The sequence below is a fragment of the Chlorocebus sabaeus genome, chromosome 10, assembly GCF_047675955.1.
Source record: "Chlorocebus sabaeus isolate Y175 chromosome 10, mChlSab1.0.hap1, whole genome shotgun sequence".
Taxonomy (NCBI): domain Eukaryota; kingdom Metazoa; phylum Chordata; class Mammalia; order Primates; family Cercopithecidae; genus Chlorocebus; species Chlorocebus sabaeus.
In genome coordinates, this window is record NC_132913.1 from 30,412,996 (window position 1) to 30,425,410 (window position 12,415).

The 12,415-nt window shown below is 36.5% G+C and overlaps 1 protein-coding gene across 1 annotated transcript in view; it reads left to right on the top strand.

The window, feature by feature from the left end:
- Positions 1-12,415, top strand: part of ARHGAP15 (Rho GTPase activating protein 15) — a 631,557-nt gene that overhangs the window by 16,647 nt on the left and 602,495 nt on the right. The window contains exon 2 of the mRNA XM_007964884.3: positions 9,930-10,108. Coding sequence (XP_007963075.1) covers positions 9,944-10,108 — 165 coding nt within the window. The 5' untranslated portion in view covers positions 9,930-9,943. The remainder of the gene's footprint in view (positions 1-9,929; positions 10,109-12,415) is intronic.

Below are 12,415 nucleotides of genomic sequence, written 5' to 3' on the forward strand. Positions count from 1 at the left end.
TATATATGTGTAGGGGTATGTGTGTCTGTGTGTGTATGTGTGTATATATAATATATATTTTATATATAATATATATAATATATATTTTATATATAATATATAATATATATTTTGTATGTAATATATAATATTACATATATAATATATACACATATATAATATACATATATACATATATACATAATATATAATATATATACATATATAATATATATAACTTTATTTCCATATAGAATATATGTGTGTGTGTGTGTGTATATATATGTCTCACACCAAACACGAACATTATTTCCAGATGAATCATAGTTCTAAAAATAGATAAAAGTTGAAACAACGACTCATTTAGAGGAAATCATGGGAATAGTCTTTGTTGCCTTGAATTAGGCAAGGGCCTCTTAAGAGGGCAATAAAAAGTACTAATCATAAAAGGAAATAAATAATAAGTTAAGCAATATTAAAATTAAGGACCTCCATTCATGAAAATATGCCACTAAGAGAGGGAAAATGCAACCCGCAAGTGGGAAAAGATAATTATTGCAACAAATATATTAAAAATAGACTTGTGGTTATAATATATAAACAACTTCTATAAATCAGTAAGACAATGACAAACAACCTGATTTAAAAAACAAGCAAAAGTATTGAACAGGCACTTCACAAAAGAATATTGCATAGCAATCATCTTTACAAATAAAAGTTTGAGTGAAATAAGCCCAGCAAGAAAAAGTAGACTCTTTAGGTTTTCATTGATACAAAGTTCAGAAATAGGCAAAACTCAGAAGACAGAAGAATGATTAGCCTTAGTAGGGTCAGGTGGGTAGTGAGTGGAACACAGCTTTGGGGAGATTCTGGAGTGCTGATAATACTGTGTTTCTTGGCTCAGCTGTAATTACAAGAATGTGTTCAGTTTGTGACAATTCGTTGAACTTTATATGCAAACATAGGCATGCACACACACACATACACACAAGCTATTTAAAATGTATTTTACTCATAAATAATTGAGCAAGAGGGAACTGATTTTTAAATGCATTAAAGTAGATACTCTGAAAACTTTTATTTTAATGATATAGTCATTGTCCTTCACAACAATAGACGATGACATTAGTGTCCCATCATTAGACATGCCCTTATGGCACTGAAATTCAATCTAATAAATTCAGCGTTTGGAGAGGAGCATTAGGGAAAGATGAATAGATACAACAGCAAATTCGCTAAATAAAACAAATGTCAACCATATTTGACTGCTGTCAATTACTGATTACTGTTAATTACTGTCGAGTACTAATTATGCATTGTGCAACTTCCACATATTTGAACCCTGGGCAGGCCAAGATAGAGATAGCCTGGCGTAACTGCAACCAATGGGTGATTAGATTTAATCTGTCTGATAAAAAGACTTTGCAACTGAGTCAAGCAATTTAAGAAAGAAACACTATGGAACAAGAAATCCCAGGAAACTGAGACAATCACAGATTAAAATTTACTTTTTGCCCTTGATACTCTCCCAACAAAGATTAGAGAGAAGTAGCCTGTCCCAGCGAGGATCTAGGACTCCGTTTGTTTCCCCAGTGTTTTCTAACGCTGTGGCTGCTGAGCAACTTGTTCTAGAGCTGATGTTTTCTCTTTAAGTGACATTTCATCATCAGTGCCCTAAGATAGTCACCCTGTTTTCCCTTAATTGATACTTGTACGCAAGAGGCGGAAAATCGCGCAGCATTTCTTGCTAGATTAGGTCAAAACTGACAGAGGAAACAGGGAGAAGATTGCATTACTTATGCCCCTTATGGCTCTCATCTGTATCTAAGAAGATTGCCATTTTATAAAATTTCTTATGCTCCCTAAATGTAATTACAATGGCGCAGGCATTTTCTTCCTATTTGCGTTTCAATTTTTTTTACTACCTGCCTGATCATCAGAGGGAAACTCAGAAGCAGTTCCACTAAACTTAACTTTATTTTCCTTATATCTCTTTAATTAGATGCAGTCGCACCCTAGAAACCTTTTTCTTTCAATGCTTTGTTTAGTGATTCCTGTTAAGTCTTTACCTTTCTTTTCATTTGATCGGTGACCAGAAGCATTGAACTTGTACCTAGATGTTCAAAGTGAGGTACCTAAAATTCTGGAATATTTTTTCCAGGTCACAGGGTGCTCTTTTCGTAAGATTAATTTTTACAAATAGATACTGTAATATTTATTCTGATTTAAAGTTAATTAAGAAGTATCCCACGAGCATGTTATATATTTATTTTGCAGCCTCAGGGGTCAAGGATTCTTACTTGTGGATTTCTTTTCATCAAGTATCTTAGAAAGGGGTTATACCTTAAACAAAATCATCAAATTTCCCCAGGATCTATAAGACAAAATTCCAATCCTTTAATAAAAATAGACAGGTTCTCCTAATGCAGCCTTAATCAACCATAGCTTTCCCACGTAACCACCAACACTGTATCATCTTGTGTGGATGTTCACTTCTGTTTTCTTTAAATCTTGTGATCTCAACCTGCACTGCTCTTGACATCCCCTCTCTGCCTTTCAGAGTCCTGTTTATCATACAGCATCCAGGCCTAACATTACCTCCACCCTAAAATCGTCTCCAGTCCCATTCTCCATTGCACTCGGATCAGACTTCATGATAGGCAAGCATGTTTGTGCTTAACTCTACTGCAGGGTGCTTAATAACTTTGCAGAACCCGTGGGATGTGGCAAAGTCTATGTCTCAGAGTAGAGGCTCAATAAATATTTGAAGTGTAAAATCAGCTGCTTTGTTCCCAACAGGATGGAGTTTGAAAGGCTAAGAGCTAAGAAAGATCAAGGTTGCCTACCACACACTTATTCTACTTTCAAAATATATTTTACTTGACATTTTCACCATTTAAGATGGCCATGTGCAGTGATAATAACTGTATTACAATTTATCATGCAGCAGACTTGTCAGACTTTGTCAGCGAATGCAGCAAATACTCCAGATTCCCTGCTCTAAGTTAAATAAATGCAAAATCTTATTATCACATTTCCTATATATAACACCTGCCCAGTCAAAGACAATGTTACCCAATGGGGTGGCTATGGTCACATTCCTTTGCTGTGATCTTCCTTTCTCATTATATTCGACATTTTTGAAACTGAGTTTTATTGCACTCTCTCAGCTTACAGAAGTGGTCGGGGAAATTAGACTTAATAGAGATGTAGAAGCCACAGGGAGAAAACAAAAGGAAAGTGAACTGGAAGGAAACTGAAATTAAAACGTTATTTTGGTAAATGGCTGCTGTGGTAGAGACAACAAACAATTGCAATGAGAGTTAATTACTGACCTGTCAGGAAAGTGTGACGCGAAAGTTGTGGCACACATTACTGGAGCTACCACGACCACAAGTCATTTCCACAGGGGAACAGACTTGTTCTATCACAGATCAACATAAGATCTTTCTAAGGGATAGAAATGAATTTCTCAGAGAAATGCTATTTGTCTGTGGAGTTGCCATGAGCTCTTAGCAGACCTGGAGAAACGGCTCCTCTCATACATGCAGAGAAGGGAATGGGGTCATGTCACCACAGAAAGTTTGTGCATGTTTAGGCAGAGGGGACCTTGGCTCCTTGTGGTGGATGTGCTAAATATACAGCTCCCTTGCCACAGAGTGAAAACCCAGGCTGACACTCGTGAAATAGGAATTCCCTGAGTGTATGACCATTGCTTGCCTCTGAGATTTTACTCACAGAACTCAATGATGATGTGTGTCTTGCAGAAGCATCCTTCTTTTTAGGGAAAAATATCAAGTACCTAACAAAATCTGAAACTCAAGAAAGGCTATTCTCAAAGCAAAAATCCCTGCAAATTCTAAGATTGTGATAAATTTGGTCATTTTTTAACAAGAAGAAGACATAGGGCTATTGAGAAATATAAATATTGTATTTTTCACACTAAAAAATTATATGAATCTCCAAGCATACTTTAATACTGTCCTCAGAAGGCATAAGAAACATTGTTTCTTTCTGCCTCTAACTTATAATAAAGTATCTATAGTTTATTTACTCTAACAAATATTAGCAAGGGTGAGTTACACATTTTTAAAGTAACAAACTTGGTCAAAGACATTTTCTTATTGACAATGCTTTGCCAGGCTACATACACTGATATATACTAGGTTCCATATTTGTTTTACATTTATACATTCAACAAACATTTAAGTCTTTATTATTTTGTCAGGAAGCACAGGAACATTTACAAAAGATTAAATAGAAAGACTTGCATGATATATACCTAATGTGGCTATGCTATGATCATTTTATCTGCCAGATTTTCTTTACATTTCTTGTTACCTTTTCTTTCCATACACAATGTCCACTTGATTGGGGGTGTCTATGGCAAAATCAAGGACGCTGGGTAGTGTGGGCCCTTAGTGCCGTCCTAGAGTTGTTCTGAACAAGATGTGACACCTTGGGGATGTTCAGTATACCCAAGCCTACGTTTTCTCTGTTCAGCAGCATAAAGATTATGTCATAGTGCCTATCCAGTTTTTCCCAGCTCAAAAATTTCTTAATATATTTTTACTTTTAATGCTGTTGATGTGAAAGAGATGTCAAAAATACACATTCTAACTCAAAAGGGCAGGCTGCTGAGCCTTAGTGTAGTTAACAGAATGCAACAAATAATTGGGAGAGCAGCTATGAAATTTATGATTAGATGAAATATCATGTTCACTCCTATTTGCAGTATGAGTAGGGAAATCAAGCCCAGAAGCCCAGGACACCATCGAACCACGTAGGTTGAGCAGAGCCAAAGTTCATGTTGCTCTTATGAAGTGCATTCTCATTACTGCTTCCTGTTTTTAAGCAGGATTGAAAGGAGAACTAGTGCAATATCACAAGGTATTCTTGCTCTTCTGTTAGTACATGTAAAATCAGGAAGTCTAGAGAAATAGTGAAGCCAGTCTTAAGTGATTTACATTTCAATTTCTAACTCAGGGATATTTATTTGGAGAGTTTAGTAAAATCAATGGATATCTCAAACACTTGCAAAATGAGCCAGTTCTTCAATATTTTCATTAGTTATTCACCAGTGCTCTGTATGCCTCCTGTAAGAACATAAACACACAAGGCATCAATGTTTTCTCTAACAAAACTTAATAGTAACAATAATGATGATGACATGAGTGGGTGACATGTTCTAGGAAGAACAAGGGGAATACTGAAGAGGCACATAGATCAAGCAAAACCTAAACTTCATATGACTTGAAGTTAATAAGCCTGATGTTACTAAATTACATAGGAATAAGCATAAGCAAATATTATTGATTTTACAATCTACTAAATCTAGAAAATTGAGGGTCAGTGAGGATTGAAAACATGAGTGGAACAACAGAATATAATTTAACATTCCTGTGAATATTTCTGGTATAATAATGCAGAAAGAGTCACAAAACTGGAGTTCTGCATTCTCTTTCAGAGAACAGCCTGCAATTAATACAGATATTCCTGGAAGGACACCACTCCTAGGTTCTGGAAGCCAAGTCAATATGGACTCTGAGGTGTGAGGGTTTCTTTTGAGTCGATGTTGAGCAGGCTTTGCAGTGGAGTTTCTTCCCTAGAACCTTATTTCATAAAGGCTAAAAAATAAGACCACCATGGCAGGGACATTGCATCATACAGCTCTAGGAGGCACCATTTTCTAGAATGCAATGTTAATGTCCCATCCCCAGTCACAAATCCTACGGCCTCTGAATTTATGTAAGGGCATAAATAGAGTGGACTGATCAATGCTCTTCTACTCTAAGATAGTTCTTTCATGTAGCCAGAAGAGTTTCCAATTTGAGATTCAGTTAAATCCTTCCTTGAGAGTTAAGGGAAGGTCTGACTGATATAATATTGTGTTAGCTAGTCTAATTATCCCCCTCCCATATACATCTAAGTGATTCATAGGTAGGGAAGAATGGATGATGGAAATTTTTATAAATTTTGACTCTGTATTTAGATTAAGCCTAAGTGAATGCTGCAGTGGGTGCTCTGGCAGCTGAAATATGAAAAGGATTATAGGGTGTCTACTAGAGAAAAAACTGTTAGGATGTAGGCAGGGGGAAACTGGGGAGTTGAAAGGGAGTAAAGAAAGGGGTCTATGTGGGACCCCAAAACAACTTGCAAAATATGGCCTAGAAAGAGCTCTGTCTGCTTGGAATGAGAGGCTCCTAATGGGATGAATGAAAGGAAATCATCTCTGAACCCACAAGTACAGCAGTCACAGGTCCCACAGCCACTGACACAGCTGTCATTATCATCCTGTTAGATTTCCATCCTCAACCGTCCTCCTTCTGTCCTGCAGCAGGGCTCTGCTTCCCTCTTAATTGATCTCCATTCTCAATTCATCCACAAAAAACACTGTGTGTTATGTAAGTCCAGGACAACACATATTCTCTTCCTCAGAGTGTCTAGAATACCAGCCTTTCTGGTACTGGTTGGATTAGAAGGGATGGGACTCTCAGTCAATCATTCAGCCAGATGAAAGATAAGCAAGATGATCAGATATCCCCACAGAGAGGTCAAATGCCATGTTCTCTATGAAATCCATTGTTTCTTTCTTTCTTTGAACCTCCCTGGTACTTTATATTCCCTTCATGACATATTTCAATACCTACCTTATAATATCCCAGGTATCTGCACACCTTTGCATTGCTGAATCCTTTGCCAGAAATGTCCAACCTGAACTGACTTAGCTCTGGTGTGATCTGATCTTCTCTTGTAGACTTCCTCTCTCTCCACCTCCCACTTCCAGCTGAGTTTAATGCCATTGCTCCTCTCCCCACTTGGGCACGGCCCTATTCTCAGTTAATTATTGATTGTTTCTCTATTGCCCTCACCAAACTCTGAGGCACTTGGTAAACAAAGATTATCTCCGGTCTCTAAAATGGTGCCTGCTACTTAGGAGAATCTCAATAAGGGTTGAAGGGGTATATATATATATATATATATATATATATATATATATATATATGTCTTCTATTGATAGAAATCTTTAAGATGAGGTTTTGTGTCATTTTTCTCTGTCTCCCCAGAGCAACATAGTGGTCTGCAAAATTAGAAATACCCAAAGATTTAACAATAGAAGAAGAATTATGAAGTAGCATCAAATCAATGACTTTGTAGAACAAAGTACGTGGGAAGCAGAATAAAGAGAACAAACTGAGTGGAGAGGGTGTCAACAAAATGTAATGGCAGGGTCAGATGGAAAAGGAAGTGAGGGCTGGAGAGGAGACAGTGAGCAAATTAAGAGAAATAACATTAACATTGTGGTAGGGAGAGAGATCAGCCTAATGGAAAGATCTGAGAAAGGAAAATCTTGAAAATATTTTCCGCAGCCTGTCCCCAAGAAAACAGATGTGGGGAAGCCAGATAAAAGGCTTTATAAGGAATCCAGCCTTTTGACAGTAGCACATCACGAAGCAATTTATGGTTTGATTGTGTAATCAATACAGGAATGCAAATTTTGATTTGACACTGAAATTTGTGCAGCTTCTGAGGAAGCAACATGTCCTATAAATGGTGCAGGGTTGGGCTATGTAAACACTGTGGCTAGATGCTTTTGGCCAGAAGAGAGTGGCTTCAGCCTGAGTGATTTCATCCACCAATATTACAAACACACTGTCCTTAGAGTTTGAATCTGTTGAATAATGTGGGAAATGAACACTTGAATGCCCTCAAAGGAGAAACTATTTTTCTAGAAAATATATGATTTTCTTCTTAATACGTACTTCAAATTTTTATTTCATACTTATTGAAAAAACTCTTGCATTCTCAATTAGATACTTTTGAATAATACATTACTCATGTAAGCACATAGAAAGGAAAATAAGAGCAAAATAAATTGACTAAGCAATTACTAAAACAACTTTTCTATAAACATCTTCGTGAGCTATAACTGAAGAATCACAAAGTGCAATTGTTTAACGTACACAATTTGTTCATTTTTAATATGTGTAAATGCCTATGAAATCATTACCACAATCAAGGTAACAGACATACCCATCATCGCCAAAAGTTTGTTCATATCTAATGTGATCCATACTTGCCTCTATCCTTTCCCTAAGGAATTACTGATCAGCTTTCTGTTAGCATACCTTAGTTTGCATTTTTGAGAATATTATATAAATGAAATATAACAATAAATCTCCTCCTCCTCCTCCTCCTCCTTCTCCTTCTCCTTCTCCTTCTTCTTTCTTCTTCTTCTTCTTCTTCTTCTTCTTCTTCTTCTTCTTCTTCTTCTTCTTCTTCTTCTTCTTCTTCTTCTTCTTCTTCTTCTTCCTCTTCCTCTTCCTCTTCTTCTTCTTCCTCGTCTTCCTCCTCCTCCTCCTCCTGTTCCTGTTCCTCTTCTTTTTTTTTTTGGCTTCTTTCACTCAGCAGAATAAATTTGCAATTCATCCATGTGGTTTTATGCATCGATAGTCTGTTCCTTTTTATTGTTTATTGTTTTCATTGGGTAAACCAAAATGTGTCTACCTATTCACCTGTTGATGGACATATGGGTCTTCTTTTGGGAATAAAATAACTGCTCCTCCACCTCTTTCTGCCTGCCTGTTTTACTGGAAACATTGTGAGTCTCTCTGATCCTCATCTTTTTCTATATAAAAATATGGGTTTAATGGCTATTTTATAGGAGTTTTTTGAGAATCAACCGTTGAGCACATTGCTTAGCACACAGTAGATACTAAGTATTAGCTTCTTTTCTAAGTTGTAGTTTAATTACCTTACTGGGATTTATTGTAAACTAACAATTTTCCTCCTATCAAAATGTTTCCTTTTCTATTCATCTTAGTGTCTGCCTGCTTGGCCATTAGAACGAATGATTCTAGCCTCATTGTCCAACAAACATTGGGGTAGCTATACACTTGCCTCCTTAAAACATGATTCTTCTTTTGGATTTTATTCGCTACCATAACTGACTAGTCACAGTTTTGTTCACTTTGTACAGTGCTCGGTGCCCCCTATAGGATGTCTATTAGGTTAGACTTGGAGACAAGAATCAATCAGGAAGAGGGCTGTTTCCAGAAAATGAGAAAATGTGTTTGTATTGTAACCATTCTGTTTGTAATGAGATGCTGTGTTCACTTGAGGAACTTTTGGGGAGGGGCATTTGGAGAGGATTATGGATGAGGGGCTGAGTTAAAGCTCTACCAGTCCACCCTCTGGTGCTGCCACAGTTTAGTTCTCTTTGTTTTCTTCCTCCAAATTCTATTTTTTCTCATTGCTGCTCCTTTAAAGTGTGCCCATACTAAATTTTCTTGCCTAAATCAGACTCCTTCTATTAAAATAAATGGTGCTGATTTTTTTTCTTCATATTCTTTATAAATATGATGTCCAACTAAGCTAGCAAATCTAGTTCAGTTGGCAGATGGCAGTGGATGAAGGAATTTTAATTTCCCCCTGTGGGTATTGTGAGTGGAGGTAGGGGCTCTGGGGTCTGTTTTGCTCTGACATCAATTTTTCTTACTTAAATTTGACCTTATTCATAGAGATTTTTGTTCACCAAGGAAGGGTGCTGATGGTAGCATGTAGGGGTAAAGTGGGTAATAGACCAATGAAGTTGTGCATAAAAAGCACATATCCTCAAGACGATTGGTTGGCAACATCATTTCTATATAAGGAAAACTATATCTCATTGCTGTTAGGAGTTTCTTAATGGAATTAAGAATCACAGTCTATCATTGTGCTACCTATAAACTTCTGAAATCCTACGTTATGTATAGTGCTATCCACATGTAAAGGTCCCAACTGACAAAATAACTTACAAAGGAACTACTTTTTTCTTCACCACTGAGAGAAGTGAAGACTCTTGTTTATCAACTTTTAATATCCTAATGATTAACAGGGACACTCCATCAAGAGTTTTTCATGGAAAAGCATATGTTTAGAATAACATAATGTATTTTATATTTTCTCAGGATAGCACTATAATATGCAGAAATCTACAAATTCTGATACTTCTTTGGAAACACTGAATTCTACTCGCCAAGGCACAGGAGCTGTGCAAATGAGAATCAAAAATGCCAACAGCCACCATGACAGGCTCAGCCAAAGTAAATCCATGATCCTCACTGATGTTGGGAAGGTCACTGAACCTGTAAGTCAAATACTCCAAATATCCCAAGTTCGTTGTCATGCAGAATTTTGTAAAAAAAAAAAAAAAAAAAAAAAAAAAAGGCTAATTAGTCTTGTTTTATTTGTTTTCCTAATGTGCATGAGAAAACTGTTTTTGTAATGCATTTTATCTTGTATATTTATAGTCATAATAATATCCCCAGTTACAAGAGAAGAGCTGGGCTTAATCCAGAGTGATAAAGTGGATTTGGAGCTAGACTGAAGAGCACCTTTGACTCATTTTAAGGGCCTCTACTATCATGCTTCAGTGTCATAAAAATAATGAGGTTATGCTAGCATGTGGTGTTTGTACTTCCAAATACAGTACATCACTTTGAAAAGCCAGAGGCTAAAATTAGCTAAGAATGAATTGAGGGAAAAAAAAATCTTAAAAAAAAAAATGTGAAAATCTCTTCCTTAAAATCTCCCAATAATATACGATACTGGAAATTATGATTTGATTTGGAGTGGGCTTAAAGGATTGAAATGCTGTGGCTATTTAAGGTTTGGAGAGGAAGCCATTTTGTCTCGATAATGTGTCATTAGGAAGATTTGAAATAAAATAGTTAGAGATGAACTCTACTGCCAATTGTGTCGCTGGCCCTGCACGCATCCTGAGCCACTAAACCCACTGATTGCGATGAGTCTCCTCTGGTTAATTTTCTTCCATAATGGTGGTAACTTGCAGCTGAGGCCATAGGATGTTACAAAATTATTTATGCAATGTTAGCCACTCTTTTGGACCCCAGATCTATTCTGTTTCTCACAGTGAGAGCAAGAACAGGGAGAAATAGGTTAGCTGGGGACAGGCTGAGTTCCAGTCACTCTGCAGAAACATGTGAGCTATTAATTGAGTGTTCTGTTAATATCATAGGGGCCTATGAAATATTCAGCTTCCTAACTGAGTTATTAAATGAGATAAACTTGCTGAATAGCATGTTACCAATTGCATTTATTCCCCATTTTTCACTCAAAAAATTAACCCACAGCAATCTCAGGAGCTTGAGAAATATGTGATTTTAATCATTCTTTCCTCAGGTGTTGTAGACAAATTTAGCATGAGGAAGCCAGTGATTATATCTGGGGAGTGAGAACTACATCCTTAGATAAAGTAACTAATGAGATATGCATTTTCCTTTATTTACTTTCTCATTTAAAAGTATTGTCTCCTGGGAGGTACAACACGGCCAGCCTGACTTTGCTTTTAAACCAGCTAAAATGTTCATCAACTATGAACTTGAGACAGTGGTTAGAGTAAATTATTGGAATCTCTATAATGTATTATCGGTAAGAACTGTACCTTTGAAAAAGTTTAAAAGTTAAGTATATTTAATGATGCCTAACATATTTTATTGGCTGTGTTTAACAAAAGGCACTATGCCGCAGTTGTTTTTGACAAGCATGAAAACATCACAGCATGAGACTGCAAAAGGAATTATGGAGAGAAATTACAAGTGATCCATCTCTCAATGAATTATCCACCTCAATAGCCCGCAGAACTCAGCTACCAATTAACACCTACTTTATTACATGTTGGGATGTACTTAATAACTTTCATGTGTTTATGCACTATTACCTTGACTGATGCCTCTTGTACAATTAGGCATAATTGGCATATCAATATGCAAAAGTTAAAAGGATTAACCCTCTTAAAACTAATGAGCATTTCTGTATCCAGCTGCTAAATGAGACAAAATTAGCATTTTTCACTTTTGGGCAGGATTTTATCATGCAGTTTCTCATTGTTGATATTACCTTGTTACATAACTTTAGTTTGGGGGGTTGTATGCTGGACTGCTAGAGAATAAGAGTTTTCCAAAGTTAAATTAGCTATAATTATCCCAGCTTTTGTTTCCGCATTCTTAGCCTGGGCAATATGTATTCCTCGATAAGGAACAAAAATAAAAGTTACTTTTGGTTATGTGTGCTCAGTGCATAATTATATAAAAGGGGTATTTTAGTGAGGATGTGTCATTTCACCGAGAAAACTTGGCTCAGAGATACTGTATTGAAAGCTTGCCATGGCACTAATTTTCTTTCTGTCTCAGTTCTTTTCATCTCTTTTTTCCATGCACAATTTTCTGACTAGATACTGACAGAATGTAAAGTATTTTGGCATATTTATTCAAACAAGCCTGTTAAAGTTATCTGCTCAAGCTAAACTAAGAACTTGATTTTTCAGAAGTTGGGTGGTGGGGTGAGGTCAAGGGGGAGATTTTGAATTTCGAGGTGGGAAGTGATGGGTACTAAAAATGTGTGCACATATTCACATGCAGTAGGGTTAGCTGTA